General features: G+C 39.4%; 1 protein-coding gene across 1 annotated transcript in view; it reads right to left on the bottom strand.

The window, feature by feature from the left end:
* Nucleotides 1-2,117: 2,117 nt before the first annotated feature.
* LOC150081641 (LHFPL tetraspan subfamily member 2a protein-like) overlaps nucleotides 2,118-19,485 on the bottom strand; it is a 74,263-nt gene continuing 56,895 nt past the window's right edge. The window contains exons 2-5 of the mRNA XM_090379501.1: nucleotides 6,844-7,068; nucleotides 5,630-5,881; nucleotides 3,633-3,746; nucleotides 2,118-3,400 (exon numbers count right to left, since the gene is read on the bottom strand). Of these exons, the coding sequence (XP_090235627.1) occupies nucleotides 3,258-3,400; nucleotides 3,633-3,746; nucleotides 5,630-5,881; nucleotides 6,844-7,027 (693 nt within the window). The 5' untranslated portion in view covers nucleotides 7,028-7,068 and the 3' untranslated portion in view covers nucleotides 2,118-3,257. The remainder of the gene's footprint in view (nucleotides 3,401-3,632; nucleotides 3,747-5,629; nucleotides 5,882-6,843; nucleotides 7,069-19,485) is intronic.

The raw sequence follows: 19,485 nt of genomic DNA, 5'->3' as shown, positions 1-19,485 counted from the left end.
GCAAATGGGGGTTGGGGCATTGTATGAGTCGCATCCAACCCCCGATCTAGGGGGGAGACCTCAATCAGAGAGTCATCAAAGTCTCAACATAAATAAACGAGGCCCCGTAAGCCCTTACCATCCGAGTCTCCCAAGAGCCTTTTGCACGGCCCTGAATACCGATGATCACTAACCGGTCGTGGTCTTTTCAAGTGGGGTTGAGTAAACGGTCTCCAGGGGAAATGAAGGGTTCCCCGATGTTCTAAATCATGCAAAAAACACTACATTATTTGCAGCTACAATATTCCTATGCTCCGTGGAAAATATTTATGAAGCGGTTTGTCTCAACACTTATTTCAACTGATTCTACCAAGGTAACCCAATTCAAACCTATATTATAAATAACTCAGCCAAGAAATTAAGCTATATCCGTTATAAATAACGGAGTTGTTGCTTAGTTTCTTTTAGATAAGTTTACAATTTTCGCAATTTGTCTTAATACAAGGTTTTTCTCGCAATGCAGGTGCTTGCGAGCGACTGACATCAGCAATACATTGTACAACTTAGGGGAAAAAAAAAAAAAAAAAAAAGAGTAAAAATCAAAGCAAAAAAAAAAATTTAAACAGAACTAATACAAACCTATAACAAAAACAAAACTTTTGAAAACGAGAAGTAGTTTTATATTGCAGCCAATTAATATTTAGAAAAATAAAAACTAACACTAGAAAGTGAATTGAAATAAAAATAAATAAAAAAAATTGTCCACATTCACGTGCGCACCCTTTTAGAGCTGATCACGCCCGATACCAATTAGCTTAATTGATCAGACAGGGCCGATAGCTGGTTGCTACGGCAGTTCGAAAAGTTTTGTTTATGAAAGAGCCGCGTTCATGTATGACTTTATTTCCCTCCTCCACTTCGTGATCCTTTTTTTTTTTTTTTAAAAAAAAACTTTGAAAGGAATGGGCGAAAATAAATGCCATTTCAAAAGCACTGGTGAAAGAATAAGTTTTCTGGTTCTGTTTATCGAACATGAAATACCTTCAGACAAATAAAAATACAACAACACGTAGAGTCTTCAATGCCTGTATACAAATATTACTCCATATTTCAACGGTAGCAAATGGAAAGTAAACAGTATTTTCTTATATATTAATAACTCTGCTAAAATATACTATCGAATTTAATCTTTTCTTTTCTTTTTTTTTTTGTAATATGACAAATAGTAGTGACGAGCATAATCAAAATAACCGATCATACCAAATTAGCGTAAAATATAACGCGTATGCAAATTAGTCGATTACGATATCGAGAACAATAGTGAACGTACAGAACTATTTCCTGGAATATATTCTGTAATCATCTAATTTGCATAAAATCGATTATGAAAATGCCATAATCATTTATTGGTCATAATTAATTATGATTCTCTGTGATGACCATCACTACCAAAATATAGCAAACCTCACACAATAATAATAACAAACTTAACTAGAAATAAAAAAAAATCGGTTAAAAAGCAGTTTGAAAACAGCAAAAACTATAATAAATAACGCCATGTCTTTTTAAAAACTTTTTATTAAAGTTTTTTTAATAAAAGTTATAAGACTGAAAACAAATAAATAAAATTTTCTGTTTATACTCCGGGACGACCACACGGTTAGAGGACTTCACAAGATAGAGAGAATGCAAGAAACAGCACCGTATTTAGCAGTCATGGCCTTGAACCCCAGCACCCAAGGCACGAATACCTGTATCCGTTGGATTCACCCGGCCAGGTGAATTCAACGAGAACTGCTGCTAAAACACACGAACTCGTATAATCCTCAATCTGGCATCTACTTGTCCATAATACACAAATATTTGTTGTTTCCGTTTTCATTTTTTAGATCCAATGAATTCTTACTTATAGAAGTGAATGCATAATAAAATGGCACCCACATTCCCCGCAGTGCATGATGGAATTGAAAAACCGTTGTTTTTTCAGGACTTAAATCTAGTGGGAATTAAATGAATTCCTCATATGAACAATAAAGTATACAATACAGCAGAGATATAATAATATTTATTAAATAAATTCAGAAAACAGCTTTGTTTTAAAAAAAAAAGTGATTGTTTTCAGGTTCACCATCTCGTTATTGAAGGAAAAGAGTATCAGAAGTCTGAGACACTGCCCGACTTTGTACCAAAAATGAAGCTTTAAATGGAACGAGCAGTCACAAAGAAAGAGTACGTTGAGATGTGTCACTACTGTCAGACCACGCATCACATGCTGTCATAGGAAAGAATTCGCTTTCGGCTTCAACTGTTCCAGAGTGACAAATGTCACCACATCCACGAACTTTACAGGAACTCACCAAAGTGGCAGATAAAGAATAGATTTTGGATTACGGGAAGGTTCGAGGCTGTTTCTTCTTAAAATGCTGTAATCGTGAAAATTTCTTAGCCTTGAAGGTTTCCGATTTTTCCCACAGTAGCGAATTTTATTATGAATTATTGTCGAGGTACAAGTCAACCTATCAGTTGCTGTTCAAAACGTCTGTTTTGGTTTCCCGAAAAGGACGTGGCTACCCTTTATTGGCAACTTCTCTTACATCTTCACCAATGATTGCACAAGAAATTGAAATCATCGCAATGAAAAATAAACATTGATTGAATCGTGTTCATTGAAAGACTGAGGCTACTGATATCCCAGAACTTCTCTTACAGAAAATGTTATTTAATAGTAGTATCGTGCATATCGAGTAAGTCAGTGCGCGTATTCGATTTTTAAATTTGGACCACGGTGGCGATTGTCCACATCAACACTTAATAGAAATACACCAGTACATTACACTGCTGTAGACAACGACGACTTAAGTTACACACTTATCGGATCACTCCGATTCTCCTGAATCTCAGGCACCGTCCTTAGTCCTAAAAGATTGGGTGAATATAAGGCAATAGTTTCGAGATTCGGACCGAGTAACGTCCTCCTTGTTATTTTAGAACTCCTTCCACTGAGGAAGTCCAACTCAATTGCAGAAGAAAATTAAACTTGCACACCCTACAATGGGAAGTTGAGTTTCATCCACTGCCACAGTAGTTTGAGGTTTCCGAAGCCATACGTTTTTAAAGAAAATGCTTTCTGTTCTTAGAAAAAATGTCTTTGTAAAAAGAAAGTGAGGGCGTGTCCCCACCACTGGTCATAACACTACTTTGCAGTCCAGTTTCTACTCTACTTTGCAATTATGTACTTTTTTTGACAATTTGCAAGTAATTTTTAATCTGGAGGTCGGTCAGAGGAGACAGATCACATTTCTTCCCTCTAAAATCCGGCTCTGTACTTTACTGCTGGACGCAGACATTTCGGCCTGTATCGACAGCAGTGCGCAAATGAAAGTCACAATTGTACCAACGATGGCCAGGTAGAAAGTCCAACCTAAAAGAAAAAAAAAACAAAACAAAACAATAATTTAGTAACATTTTACTGGAAGAATTATATCTTTAAATATCAAATCGCAATACTTTAAAATAACATAAATTCATTTAATTAGTAATGACAACGCTGTTAAATGGGGAATGCCGTTTATGTTACATCATCAAAAAGTTTTTTTTAACCTTAGTATTCATTCAGAATTATGAACTTTAGTTGTGTCCAGGTGTGTCCTTACCTAGGGTGCAATCTCCGAGGCGATAAGGCTCAGTTCTTTGTCCACATACCACATGCACTCTTCGGCTCCCCCAACCTGCAGGGTAAAGCACCAGTCCCAGAATAAACAAAAGGCCTGCAAAGATAAGATAAACAATAAGACAATAATTAATCGATACAAGAATCTGTCACACAAAGAAAGCATTTTCAAACAGAAAATAACTCCAAGCAGTGTTAATCCACCCTTTGTATGAGTAAACACCCATTACGTGGCGCTAATATCGACCTGTTCATCGTGTATAAAAAAAGGTTTAGGGAAAACGACTGTTGATTCAATCCCCCCCCATGGATCGGATATTCGGAAAACAATAAGTTTTGTGTGCTGTTGGAGAAAATTTCCCGTGAGTATCATAACCTGTTGAAAGAAAGCCTTAGCCCCCTCTCCCCATCAACATGTTATAGGGCTGGCACAGTTTTTCCTAACAGGAGACACTTAATAGTTCTCCGAACATCCCGCGTAAATCCTACTTGCACCTTTTTTATGATCCATAGGTTGGGGACTGAATAAACATATACAGTAGACAGGTGCCAATGCCACACCATTGGAAGTTCACTCACGCAAACCATTCGTGGTGGCAATGCAATCGCTGTTTTATAAACCCAATGCTTCTGTACCAACAGAATGACAGTCCTTCAACCAATCAGAATGCTACGTGCTGCAACAGACTACTCCCGAGGGCGTAGGAGTCCGTACTTCTGCCAAAAATATAATCAGTTATGTTCTGCACTGGTATGGCCTATAAGCACAGGCCATACCAGGCCAAAGTTAGGCTCTTGAAGATGATACTTTTTGACTGCTAAATTCAGTTTTCATTAATCTGAAGAATCTCGTTTTTAGCAGTTAAAAGTTATTCTTGAAATGTTTTTCTAATAAAATTTTAAGTGTTTGGACTTTCTCCTTTTCTAGTTCAGAAATCAAATTCCACTGCTCTGCTTATTCTTCGGAACACTCGGGGTTAAATTTACTCTCAGTAGGCGAGAAGAATACTACGAAGGTATGCAGAATTATAAGGCACATTTCTGTTCTGTTTCTATTCTGGCCTGCGAGTGAAAAAAGTCTTTTGAACATTGTCTTAGTAGTTCTCACGGCGCGAACTGCGCCTTTTTTAACGAACCGCCCTGTGTTGCACTCGAATAAAGAACAGAGAACTAAGACCACGATAAAAAGACTTATCTTTTTCGCAGGCTAGAATAGAAATAAAGGGGCGGAAACGTTCCTTCTATTCTACATATTTCCATAAATTTTCCGGTATAGTAAAGGAAATATATCGTCCTATCCCTCTGACCGAGTTACATCGGCAAATTTTCAGTACTTTTTGAACTTTGAGAAAATCTTTCCAAGTCGAAGAGACTTTCTTAAGGTATAGCGAAAAATCGTATGCATTTGGAACACTCGCTTTTCTCCTTTTTCTTCATTCGTAATCGGAATTTTTTCTTTTTTACGTATCTGCTAGCATAACAGTCGGTTGGAGAATTTTTTCCCCTTTTATTCCATTATACAGCCGAATAATATTTCTTTGTTCGTGGAACTACAAGAAAAGGCTCTTTCTACAAATAAGTGAACGCAGAAGAAACAGAACTAACAACCAAAAAAAAAAAAAAAAAAAAACTCTGTTTTTATCTTCGACTGTATTCCTGATAGTGCAGAAAATAAAACATGCCCGATTTACAACTACATTCCACGAACTTGCAGCAATTTTGCTGATGTGACTGACTAACAGTAAACAGTATGAATTGTTAGGCCTAAACATTCATCGCGGTTTGATACACTGTAAGACTTCATTAGTGTGCAGCACTCTGGCAATCTGAAAAGATAATTCTAAGACCACGATAAAATTATTAAATGGATGTTGTTTGACCCTCAGATAGTTTCTCCTTGCAGCAGTCCGGTAACCCGAAATGCGTTGCATAAAAATCGCTTTATATTTTAACGTACAAATAAAAAGAAATAAACATTACCTGCGATGGCTTGGACGGTTCCGGAAATGGTAAAGATGCACTTCCTGGCTGAGGTGCGGACACAGCAACAAGACAAGGAAGAGACGACACTTAGGGCAACGAGTCCCAGTCCACCCACAAACAGTATTAAAGCTGCCTTCCAGAAATTGGGGAAATCGTCCGAAGGCATTCCGAAACTAGTAACAAAGGGGGCGCAGTTGTCGGTGAAGAGCTGATCAAAGTTGTGCAATTTTATACAGCCATTGTAAACACCTAAAAGCATGAAAAAAAAAAAAAAAAACATCGATGAGGAATTAAATTTAACGCGAACCAAAATTTAAAGTTTAAAATTTAAAGAAATTTTTAAGAGGTGAAACAAGAAAGGCACGTTTTAATACCGGATAAGATGCAATCGCTGTTTGGTAAAAGCGCTACAAAGTTTTTTTTTTTCCCTCAAAACATCTCGGCAGCACCATTGTACCTCCCTTCTGAGGCAGTCCCTAATGAGACATAAAGATCTAATGGCTGCTTCGTTGCAATTTCCGCAAAATGAACATCGCAACTCGATTGTTGTGGTCTCATTGTTCCCCTAACGACAAAGTTCCACATCGTAACTTTTCAGGAGAAGGGAAAAAGCCGATTTCGATATCGACCGCCCGTTTTGTCTCTTGAAGATCGTAACAAAGAACGCTATCACGTCTATCCGCGGTGTTGTGGTCATTTGGCGAACAAAATGACATCCCCATTATTGTCACATACGGCAGCCCCATTTGGGGGCAAATAGCCACGCACGAATGAAATGGGCATCGGTGTTGTCACTTAGAAACATAAAGGTCGTTGAAGTAGTAACGATCAAAGTTATTCAACAAAGAGCATCGGGGAACACAAAGTGAGGGAGAGGAGGGGCAGATACCTGTTGCAAAGTCATGCGGACAGCATACAGGGCATACTTTGATATTTTTCTTGAACCCCTTAGTCTTGACCACCACTTCAAATGAATCCAAACTGGTTCGAGGATAAATTTACCCCAGAACAGTGTGGTGATTACAAAAAAATTAAAAATTTTAGCACCCCGCCCAGCTATTCGCGGCACACCAGGGTGCCGCTTCACACCTTGAGAACCATTGCTTTTGGCAACAGTAATGTATCCTTAAGAAGCAAAACGTGTCCACAAACGTTCATATTATGTACATTTGATTCATTTATTTTATAATTGCACAAAGAAGTGAAGTTACCTAGAGTCGGAATCAACAGGTCACCGTCTGTCGCCTTCCCTTTCTGCGAAGGGTGCTTGCCAAGTCGTCGCGGCGGTCCGATCAACCAAGTGGGAGTGATTACGGCGGCTACCATTGCTAACGTCGTTGCTAGGGAAAGAAGAGTCCACAGAAGCGTCCGTGACGTCACAATGACGTAACACATGATCACACTGGTTCTGTGGGTGACATATCGACGTGCGAGACCTGCGGGGAAGAGAGAAAAGACACCAAATGAGAGAACATAATTCAAAGCTCCCATTTAATTAAACATACCCCAATCTTGTGTGTTTGAGGCAATGAATCATTGGTTAGTGAAGTTCAAAGTTGTTACTCACTCTAATAATTGGTTTCTTCTTTTTTCTTCTCTCTATTTCTTTACGTCCATTCGTTTCATTTTTCCTCATTAAAACAAACGAAACGCCGATCTAGTAATTTAATTGCAGTATGCTAATTTGACGACAGGTGGAGGCACTTGTAGTACAAAACTTCCGTATTGTTGGAAAAAAAAAAAAAAAGCGCTGTTCCTGTAAAGTGTTGAGCTTGTTGTTAGGAGCTAGTTCGGAATATCAGTATTCGCGAGAAGGGCGGTTCCTTCTAAAGGCGGTTTAATAATACATTATCTCGATGAAGACGACAGAAGCGAAAGCATGCGGGACATCCAGTGAGCAGACTGGCGTTCCATTTAAGCTGCCGAGGCCCTTTATACGTTTTCAATACCCTGCTTTCGGGACCGAGAAATAGAAAAGTCACTTTCAATGTAAGCGATGCAGTGGGAGGTAGATAAACACCGCGCAGATCTACGGAAACAATCTCCGTCTCACGTCTGCCATTCTTTCGTCTTTGCCATTCACATCACGGCTGTAAGAAGCTAGTTTCGCGCCAGAGTCGCTAAGCGCGTCGATAACGGCCCAAATAATGGGAAACAGTAACAAAATGGCAATTTAGTGGCGCTTGATAGCAGCCAGTAGTTGCACGGATTGGACAGATCAAGCGGCAGCCAGTTAGGTACACAGATAAAGTGACAGATATGGTTCAGAAGCCGAACAGAGAGGCAATGCCGACAGCATTCATGTCAACGACCCCGACTGGGGGATAATAACCAGAAGACAGTCCGTCAGTGGTGTATCCAATGTTAGAAACGTTTCTTGGCTCGCTAAATCTCAATTACTAAGGATTAAAGGAAGTGCAAAACGAGGTTGGAATGGAGCACGAAGGCAAACGCCTTTCCTTATCTCTTCGCTCTCTCTCTCTCTCTATCGCTTATTCGTCTTCCCGTTTCAAGTTGTATCGAACGTAACCACAACCACTAAGGCTATCGAGGGATGCGCAGGCTTCGGAGATATTTGTACAAGGTCCGTAGTGTCCGACTGCATTTCTTCAATCGATTCCAATAGTTTCCCTTTCATGTCCTTTTTCTTATATATTGGGAATAGCCAACAGTAACACGCTGACAAATCAGGAAAATAAGGTGGCTCCGGCACGACGGACAAAAATTTCCGGACGGCAAGTGACGTGCCACAGCGCATTGTCCTTCTGAAAGAACCAAACACCTTGCCATTTTTCGGGTTACTTAAGGCGGATTGTGTCTCTCAAATGTTTTAAAACTTCTTGGTGGGCTGCATTAACAGTGACACCTCGCGGAACGAATTCTTATAACATCGTCCCCCTCCCCGGTGTCAAAAAACGAAATCAGCGTTACCGTCACGTGCGATTTGATTGCCGTCAAAGACTCTTCACCCTGTCATAATTGTTTTAATAATGCAGTATCCGACGCAATTTGCTTGAACAACTCAGATGAAATGAGGACTGGATGCTGTCTTTAATTTCGAAGGGAAAGAAACCTGCGAAACCACGTGGAAATCCCCCCATTCCGTCTTAGTGTCATCTCCTTAACTACAATCAGCACTTCATTTGTTTCCATGGCTGACCTTCCACATTTAAAGTTTCAGTACACGTAACCAGGGCCGTGCAAATAGGGATGCATTGAATGCGCCGCACCACCTCCTCCGATCTAGGGGGGGGGAACCCCAATCGGGGAGCCATCAAAGTCTCAACATAAATAAACGAAGCCCATTAACCCCTTTTGCATCAGGGCCCTGCATAACAGATGGGTGTTCACCTAAAGCAGCTTTTCGATAAACTGGTACGCAACGCGAACATTTGGTGTGCGCATGCTTAAAAGATATCATCATAATCTCCCTAACTCCAATCTTCACCACCGCTATGTGTTCAAAAATTATATAATTCATCGAATTTTTTGATTAAGCCCTATTATGCAAATGTTTAATGCTTGTCTCCACTTCCGTCCCATTACCTGAAGTCCTAAACCATCATCAAGCATACGGATAACCATCCAAATAATGGGAATCATTGGTAGCACGAGAATCCATACGGTGGCTTCAATAACTCCATAATACGAAATTATCTAAGTTACCGCTTTGAAATGTCTTAAGAGTCATTGAATGGTGTATAACACGAACGACTACGGAGTGATGGTTATTGGGCTGAATTACGGGATGACCGACGTCATGACAGGCATCTGACATCGTGATTTCCGGAAAAAAAGATTCTTGGAAAGTATAAAACCGTGTCTGCCAATCAGAAGGGTCACAACGATTAACACGCATTCAGAGAAGGCTGCACTAAATTAAGATGCATGGCCGATCCAGCATCCATAAAGATTAATAGCGTGTCACTAGTGTCACGGGGAAAGTAAATTAACGATACCACTGAGATGTACGTTTGCAACTGCTCGCTGGAAAAGCGGGTCTTGTGTGAGATACACACAGAAAGTTAGCGAATGAGTTGCTGTTTGAATGAAGAACCTTACTTGTCTTATCTCCAACAAAGGCAGTAAAATCCCTGTGGGAGGATCCACTCCTACGAACGATCAGGGTTTCACAATACCCATAAACTGCACGCTCTACAATGCATTTCCTATTGGATGGTCTATAAAAAATAAAAAAAATCTGCGAACCCGGTAATTCACGACTAAATGCTTCAGGACTCTAACTTTGTGCGGGGAAAGCAAAATAATAATTTTAGCGGGATTTGGATCCCTACGAGGTCTAAGTTCATGCTGTAAGGGGAAGGCAAGCAGGACGATGGTCCACTTGAAAGTGCCGTGAGAAAAGATTTGAAATAGGTGGGTGTGGTCTGTCTTCGTTTCAACCCGGCGGTGTTGAGGTCTTCTCTTATTCATGGCATCCTTAAATCATTCTGTCGTGCCACGTGAGAAGAAACCGAACAATTACCATTACTCGTCTCAGTTGTATTCATTAAGACGGCACGCGAAGAGACGGAAGCAGCCATGGCTGCGGTTGCATGCTGCAAGAGATGGTGCTGTATATCACAAGAAGACCTTGTTGCCATATGGAGGCATTTTTCCGTGCGACATATTGAGGTCACCAAAAGTAACTGATGACCTCGTTAAACTATCAACTAACCACGAGCGGGAGGAAGGCATTTTAGTGGTCTGTGGCTGCTGGAATCCCCATTTTTCTTCACCATCACCAATTAATTCTTTCTTTTTGGTATCTGTTTATTAGATTAAAGCAATACGTCAGCCTTTTTGTACGTAACGATCTAATTTTGCTTTTGCCTTCAAGCAACAATGTTGACGCACACCGACAGACTGCGCGATACACTCAGTAACCGAATTACCCTTCGCCACATACATCTCAGGAAAAAAAAAAGAAAAGAAAGAAGAAAAAAAGTCTGCAACGTCTTCTGTTAAGAGCTGCCTTCGTGGTTCTTTGTTCGCAGAATGTCGTCTGCATTTATGATCCTAATAACCTCCTCCACTTTTCTCGGCAACTTTCCGAGAGATAGGCAATAATTGCATTGTGGACTGTTTCCTATCTCTTTTTCCGAAACTATGCAACCACTTCGCTAAAACGATGAATACACTGCTGGAAGTAATGAGTCATTTTAGAGCCCAGGGTGATCACGCGCCTTTGATCGTCGTTGGGAGAAACGCAACAAATAAGAGTGGTCCCTTCGACGGACTTGGCAATTTAAGTTAAAATGTGCAAAAGACATGTTTGTTTGCTCTAAAAGAAAGCTATGAAACAAAGGATTCTAAATGAGGGCATTAGCTTTGTTTCATTTATCTCTTTATTCGTTCAGCCTCTATCGCACGAGCGTTACTGGAACGCATTCATATAGCCCGAAAGGCTTAATTTTCTGGCTCATTTTCAGATTATTGTCTTCTGTATTCTTTTGTTCGTACAGTGAATGAATACGCAAAAGTTCAGAATTTATTTAAACCGGGAATGATATTTCACACATTGTTAGTGTAATGGAAAAAGTAATCAAGGTTTTTTTTCTCCCCCACGTACACATTTAGAAGTAAAAACAGAGCAAGAAATAACTGTTCTATTTAGACTGTTTCACTTCTGACAATCCTTAAATTATCCCAAGCATTTGGAGTAAAGAAACAAGAAGCTTCTATACTTAACATTTCTTCTCCATTTCTGTCGAGCATCGATCGCAATTCGCATAATTTAGATATGAAATCATTTGGGGATACTAAACCATTGACAGCCAATCAGCCCAACTGGACGGTGTATTCTTCATGAAACAGATAAGTGGTCACACGCGAGGGTCCATAAGGATACGTGCTTTCAGTGACCGGGATTCAAGCCTATGACTGCTAAATATGGTGCTGCTTCTTGTATCCTTTCTATCTTGTAAACTCCGTATGGTCGTCCTGGAGTATACACAGAAAATTTATTTATTTTTATTTAAACAGAAGTCACTCCAAGTGATTTTAATTTGACGGTTTCCGAGAAATAACCTTTTCATTAGCGATGATATTCGCTTCACCCCCATTTGTGCCACTAATGGGGGGGACGATTATCGGCCTTAAAATGAAGTCAATAAAATGCACTGAATTAATGAGGAACCTGAACTCATTGCACTGATGATTTTGCCTAAGTGAATAAAGCAAAGAAAGTAGGAGTATTTCGTGTTCATTGTAAGTTGGCATTGATGATAACGGATGTGCGTATTGGGATTAATGAATACAAATCTATTAATGTGCGGCCAGGAGAGAGAAAGTGATCCAAAGGTACTATTTGAATACTCTAGGGTTTGGTTTTCGGAATTTTTTATTCGGTTGCCGGTTAAATTAAAATTAAATTAAAATATGGGGAACGAAGCTCCCGAATCCCAACTCTGAAGGGAACCCTAACCATACTAACATGTAAGAGGCACATTTGGTTTCTAAAATTAGAAAGGACATGATTTAATTTAAAACATGTCCTCGTGTTTTCCTCCGACCCCATCCAATCTCTATTGGCCTAAATCCAACACTACGATTAGATGGCACCCATAATTCAGCACACACACACACACACACACACACAATTTGGAGTATTTTATGTACATATACTTGCTGCCTTACATCTCTCTCTCTCTCTCTCTCTCTCTCTCTCTCTCTCTCTCTCTCTCTCTTCCTGATTGTTGGTTGGTTGGTTGTTTTAGGATTTTATGGAGCATTAGCATCTAAGGCTATAATGCGCCAAGTAATCTCTCTTCCTGAACTCAATTAAAAAATATCCAGTTTATTAAGGGCATTTTCGAAAATTGCGGACGTAGCATCTTTGTGCTATTTATTATATTTATGTCAAATTCATCCAAAGGAGATCCTGAACAGAAGAGTAAAAATAAAGATCAAAAACGAGAAGATGAATATTCATAAGTGGAATCGGGTGATACGTACACAGACTACCAACTCCAAACTGCCAGCTTTCTGAACACCCCAAGCGACTGCCGCAATCCAGCTTTAATTTCACTCTTCACATTAACCGTTAATGTGAAGAGTGAAACCACTCTGCAATTGCCTGGCTACCGGCTCAATGCTGGCAGGTTTCAAACATTGAGCACTTTCTTAGGCGATCATCCATCAACTGGCAGATAATTTCACACTGGAGAATATTTCTCCTTTCCGGTCTACATTTATGATTTAGTAGTTTAATCTAAGTCAAGAGTGTGATCATCCACACATGATGCGAAAAGCCTGGCAATGTAAACAAACTGTTAGATTGCCGCTCGCACATAAAAAACCGTACAAAAAGCAAAAGTTTCGCGGGTGTTATCGATTATCAGAGTTTTCTGATAAGAAATTAATAGGAAGTCGCGGCACAGCGAAGAGAACAGAACTACTGCTCCCTTCACCTTTCGGTGTTTTGGTTGCTCGAGCACGACCGCTGTCTGTATTGAGCGACTGCTAGTCAAAGGGCGGTGATGTTCTGAACAGTGCACTTATCCGGCAACCCCCGTTATCGTTTCTGTAAGTAATGGATGCGCTGCTGGGAACTGTTGTCTGCTTGGAACAAGACATAAATAAGGTGAGCTTGGAACCACCCTTTTTTGGTCAAAGCATCAAACGAAAACAGATTATCGAGAATGCCCAGACCTCTTAAACACTAAATGATATCTACCATGCACACAAAAGCAAAAAGTCGACTCTTTTTTTTTTTTCGAATAGCTCAAAACAAAAAAGATTCCCTGGCACAACATTAAACTGGACGAAATCTGGAATAGTTGTACATTGTTTTCCCGTATTATTATTAATAACTATTCTGACATTTCTTTCAAAAGTACTGAATATGAATCAATCAAAAAGGTTCTGTACTACTCAATTACAGTATTCATTAATGCACCGAACCCATAGGAAGAAAAATGTGTTAGGAATATAAAAAAAATACTGTACGCTCCTCCAAACAGCAGCAGCCGGACTCCTACTGCGCTCCCGACCACATCAAATTATTTTATGAAAACACTAAGTCTTTCAACACTTACAAACTGAAAAAAAAATACAACAAAAAAGACAAGATGGTATCCTTATGTTTACAATCTTATAATCGCTATCACAAAGTGATATTCTTTAAAAACAAACTACAAAAATAAAATTTCAATTAAAATAAGAATTGCAATTTAAACAAATGCTTACAACAGTGTTATTTTATGATGCTTTTCTTAAATAAGCTTAAATGTTGTAAATTAACAGAAAAAAAATTATTAGTGGATATCTGTGAGATCCATGTGAGATCATTAACAGTATCAATACGGTGCTGTTCTTGTAGTCTATTTTGCGAACTCCTCTGACTGCAGTAAAACAGAAGATTCATTATTTATTTTAAACAGTTAAAATCAGGATTGATTGGGTCGTGCAATGAATTATCAATTCACCATGTTCATTCGCCCGCATGTCAACATCGTTGGTATCTCGGGTCGGGTTTGACAAAATGTCTGAAAATGGTGTCAGAAACGAGCAAGCACAAATGGAATAATTCACTATAGGACTGGCTGTGGCCCTACGAACACTAATACACATATTTTAAGATCAGCCTGAGCCCGTATTGACCACAAAAACTTCAAGGTCCAGCCAGCGCCAGCAACAGAACAGTTACAATGAACTTATAAAGTCCACTGGCCCCAGCCGTATTATAAACAGAAATTTATTTATTTTCGATTAGAAAAATGGTACTGCGCTAACCCACTCAAACGGTGATTGCAAATCTCAAGCATGGCCATGTTCATACGCCTTTTTGATATGCATTTGGACTCGCACAGTAAATTTTGCTTGATAATCTCTCCTTGGGCTGCTGCTGCTGCGTGGGAGGTCTCTGGTTTCCTCCCCCCAGCCCACCCCAATAACCAACTATTTGAATTCCATAGCTTCGTAAGCACGAAAAGGAAACTACTACGAGGAAGGCAAGACATTCCAGAGCACTTTCGCGTAAATGATGAGACACAACTACGGACTATGTGGACTTTGCAAACAGGAAGCACCATCTGCCTACAGAAGGTCCGGACCGCTTGGAACTCGGCTTCCTGTGACAGCGTGAGGTGTATTAAAGGGCGATTCAGCGGGGACAATTAATCATCTGGTAAGCCAGCTCCTCCCTGCTGGGCGGAATGGTTTAAATGGAGGTTAATAACAAAAGAGGTCGCTATTCAAGGAGACAAAGACGAGTAACAAAAAGAGAGGTAAAAAAATTGCGCGTTAGACCAATCATTGTCGCCTGCAGTACAAAGAGCAGGGTCGGAAGTGAGTGGAGGAGTGATGAATGCGTGTCGATGGGACTCGCTTTAAAGCCCGTGTAACGTAGCAGGTGTATTTGTGTCGCGTGAATAGCAAGACTTCCACGAAAGCCTTTTACACACAAAAACACTTTTTAAGTAATGGAAGGATATTTCGCACGAGCACAAGACGCCGGAGGTTTATCGTGTGTGTCAAGTAAGCCTTCACACTGTTAATAAAGTCACTGGAAGACTTCGTATCTGCGACGCATGCCCACTGCTTGCATGTGCAATTTACCACGTTTGCAACTCGCGATGCTGACGCGAAACAATTTTCGCGGCTTTTTTTTTTGCTTGCGGCCATTTTTTAGATCTCCGTAGCTAAACAAGTTTAAATCCTTTTCGAAGCCACCCCGAATGCTGAGAACGGATTTTCACCACGCATGCTGTTTGAAGAAAATAACATTTCTCTCTTTACACGAAAGATCAGTGGGATTTCGAAAGATTAAACGAAATCAGCAGCAATACTCGGCATCAAACTGTACCAACGTTTCGATCTGATTATGGTTTCCAGGATCCCCACTCTGGTCCTGCAGGGAGATAGTGCCACGAGCCATCTTAGTTACGTTCTTTTATTCGCCACTGTCTTACTGCTGTAAAAATCAGGATGAACAGTTTAGATTGAGTTCACTTTTAGTTTTTATGACGTGTATTTTTTGCGAATGAATTTCAGGAATATTTAGAAAATGACAAAGTCGAAATAGAGCGAATAGTACAGCAAGTCCAACTTACACGGTTTCGTTCCGAAAGTAGAAAAAAAAAAGTGGCGCTTATAAAAACAAAATACTATTATAATAATATATCGCAAAGTATTAAAATAAATAAGCCCTATATATCCGATACTAATAACCGTAGAAGCGAATTCTGTTTAAATAAATAAATAAAAATACTCGTGGATCCGTGAACTCCAACCAGTGTAAATCGGAGACTTAATATACTGAACAAAATGGGTTCACGAAAGAGTAAACACTGAAAAATACAATAAAAGAATTCATAAACGACTTTCAAGCATGGTTCACAGTTGTAACCTTAGCTATAAGGCCTGCTCCGAATACAGCCTTCTGCATAGGAGGGCATATACAGATGAACTGGCAATTATACATAATTATATTTACATAGTTACATTTACAAATATACATAGTTGTATAAAGTGTTACATTAACTGTTTCGCGCAGTATGGAAGTGCACCGTGTTCCTATAACAGAAAAAAACAGATGCACAGAGTACTGAACTCAGCTAGCTACAAATATACATCGTTACATTTATATACTGTATATGTAAAGTTATATGAAATGTTGCATAGGCTGTTACACAGTATGCAATTTACAGACAGTGTTCCTTCCTGTAACAAAAAATACAGGTACGCAAAGTACTGAGCAAACGGTTAGAATTGTAAAGTACGATATGTGTCCCTTATAATTAGATTATACTAAGCCTTGTCTGCGCCTACTCTTGGTATCAATTTTTAGAGCTTTACAGATCTTGAGCGTGTTGTTAAGAACGTCCAATCAATGCCCGTTAGGCTTCTCAGTGGGAGAAGGTTACTTCCGTTGCTTCTTCCCTGTCGCCATGCAGTGGTAACCACATCTGAGGTGTTTGGAGGAGAGATTCTCTCAGTAAGTAGTAGCGCAAAGATAAGTAGATTCCTGGTAAGGACTTGTTTCCACGAGGTAGCGCCAAAGTTGGTATGGAGAACAGCACGTGAGATGGTGAAGGGTCTTCTTCCGACTCGGTTCAACCATCAATGTACTCAGTATTCGGTGCAGAGGACCATATGGACGATGCGTTGAGTGTAATGGGCATTGACAGACTTGGATGTAGTTTACGATTACCTTTGGGTCATGGCATCCTGCCAACTCCTGTCAAATCGCTCATAATGCGGAATACATCTTTGCCTTTGTGTGAAAAAAGTGGAGGGAGATGGTGGTGTTTAAGAGATTTAATCCCGGTGCTCCCGATGAACTGTGACATCTTCATTCACTGATTTCGTTTTTGTGATTGACAGTTGGGCTGATTTGAGGGGATGAAGCTCTAGACCAATTGCTACAAGGTAAACCTCCAGCCGTTTAATTTGGTTAGCATCATGCAGAACTGCCTCATGAAGTTACTTCTGATTTGATTTGTAGGAAGAACTTTAAGTCATCCTCATAACATAGAAAATTATATGATGTGACAAGAAATGGTTCTAAGGCAACTGCGAAGGGGAAAGCGGAGAGAACTACCCCTTGTGGAACACCCCGTAGTAAATACCCAATTCCTGATATAGGTGGTCATGCGAAATAATCAGCTTCCCGTAAGGTAGTAATGCTCATAAGAACTGCAAAATTCCACCAGATATTCCGAAGTAAGTTTGGAGGGCGTGCAGAAGTGCCGAGACGTTAATATTACGTTAATAGACGATAATATTAGACGTTAAAAAAAAACAACTTTTTTTTTTTTTTTTTTTTGAATACGATCCACACGCAATAATTAATGCAGCAAAGCTGAAATGTCATTTCTGGTCCCCATTTCTTTGAAAGCAGCACACTTATTTGCCCCTAGCAAGTGGTTAATATAATACAATTGTTCTATATGCAGCAAAAATAAATAACACTCTGGGAAAGAACCAAAGCCAATCAGGGAAAAGGGGGGGAAGCTTTTTTCGGCTTTGGGCCCCTTAATGTAATGCGGTGGTCACACTGGCATAATTACGCGTCTACTTTAAGCCATAATTTCCGACAAATGTCAATTTATCGATTGTCACAGTCGGGTAGTGTTAAAAACGCATGCAAGATCGCTTCGTATCGCTGACAGAATATTTTTGAATGGAATCAAAAAAGCATATTGATGGATATCAATTCTAGGCTTAAGTCATTAATAGCAATTTATTAATTAGGCGGCTCAATAGTGTTTAATTTGCAATAAAAACTATTCAGTTCTGTGACCTTCGTCGTCTACAGCTACTCCTTTATCTTGCACAGCGTCTGCGAAGAAATTCTAAGAAGTAATTAAAGTTTCCATTAACCAAGTCCTTTCAATCTTATCTAACTTAGCATAGCGTGACACCGCACCATTTAGCACAGCAAGGCCTAAAATCCCTTTTAGCTCTATATCAGGAGAGAGAGAGAGAGAGAGAGAAAAGAAAATTCAAGAAAAATCACACGAAACTTTGCAAGGAGCGACCAAACTGGCAAACAAATCGGGGAGGGATGGGGGCGAAACTCTTAAAAAGCTGTAAATGGCTTCTTCCATAAATTAAGTTCAAAAAGAGTGCAGAAAACTTACACGCCACACTGCACATGAAACTGCTAAATTGCCATTCCAATGCTCACTTTAGCATACCATAATTAATCCAATAACCGATAATTAACTTTACAATTAATTACTTAAAACCGGTGTTCTGTCAGTTGGGTCAGCGAATATACGCCCCATTAACCAGAATCCAACATAAAGCACAGCAGACTACTAACCACCGTTATATCTTCTTGCACAACATCACTAACCGAAACACTACGTACATGTACATATTTATTCAGTTCATTTAACCAAATGGTTCTGCCCCTAAACAGCAGTGTTCGTAGTATATGATTTCTTATTTATCACAGTAGATCTTTAAATTCTGTAAGGGCCGAGTTTTGGTTTCCTAACGGCCACACATTCATTACTTAAATGTATACTTGTGATCTACGACTGTTATATAAGTTTTCGGAGAAGCTTCATCTGACACCAAAAATTACTATTCCATCCTGTAACATGTATCAAATAAACGAAACAGATAAGTGGCGTCTTAATTCAGAAAGAGGTTGACAGTTACAAAAATCTTGACTTGGTATGGGACAGAAAACTTTCCTTCCAACATCATTTTAGAGACTTAAGGAATAAATCATTTCTTGCTCTTTGAATTGCTCGACAAGAGCTGGTTGGATTTCGAAATATAAACTCCAGTTGCTGTTTATGCCTCAAAGATTTGGACTTCTACTCCACCAACATGTCTAAAGTTGTCCACCCGTCTGAAGTACTGGATATTAAAGTTGCTTAATCGAATCTCACCCCCTCCCGCCATTTACAAGATGGCTTTATTTTCATTCTTGGAAGCAACCTCCTGGATGCTTATTATTACCACCCGGATCATCGCCAACCTTACAACGGAAAAATTTAATGTGCTGGAGTTTCCCAGACTCGTCAAGCAACCTCAAATATGTCCCTTTGTAGCTGGACTGTCTGGGTAACATGTTCCCAGTTAGCATGCTCAGATTTGAGTTTTCGAAAAATCTAAAAAATGGTTTTCGAAGAATCCTACACTCATTTTCGGTTCTAAGAACCATCGCCAAATGAATTTACAGGCTAGATTTGTATGTTTTTTTTTTTTTTTTTTGTTAATAAAGTAAAAGTTTATACAGATGTCGTCCACTTATCAAGTGTTAAGTGAAACTTCCCATAAAGAGTTTGTTAAATTTCCTAATGTAGAATACATATTTTAAATATGTATATAAGAATATAGCGTCTCTTTTGAATAAATATATTCAATATATGTATGCTTTTGTATAATTA

The sequence above is a fragment of the Mastigoproctus giganteus genome, chromosome 8, assembly GCF_048544385.1.
Source record: "Mastigoproctus giganteus isolate SK-2022 chromosome 8, ASM4854438v1, whole genome shotgun sequence".
Lineage (NCBI taxonomy): Eukaryota > Metazoa > Arthropoda > Arachnida > Uropygi > Thelyphonidae > Mastigoproctus > Mastigoproctus giganteus.
The sequence above is the reverse complement of the archived record's forward strand: the minus strand, read 5'-3'. Positions and strand labels throughout refer to the sequence as shown.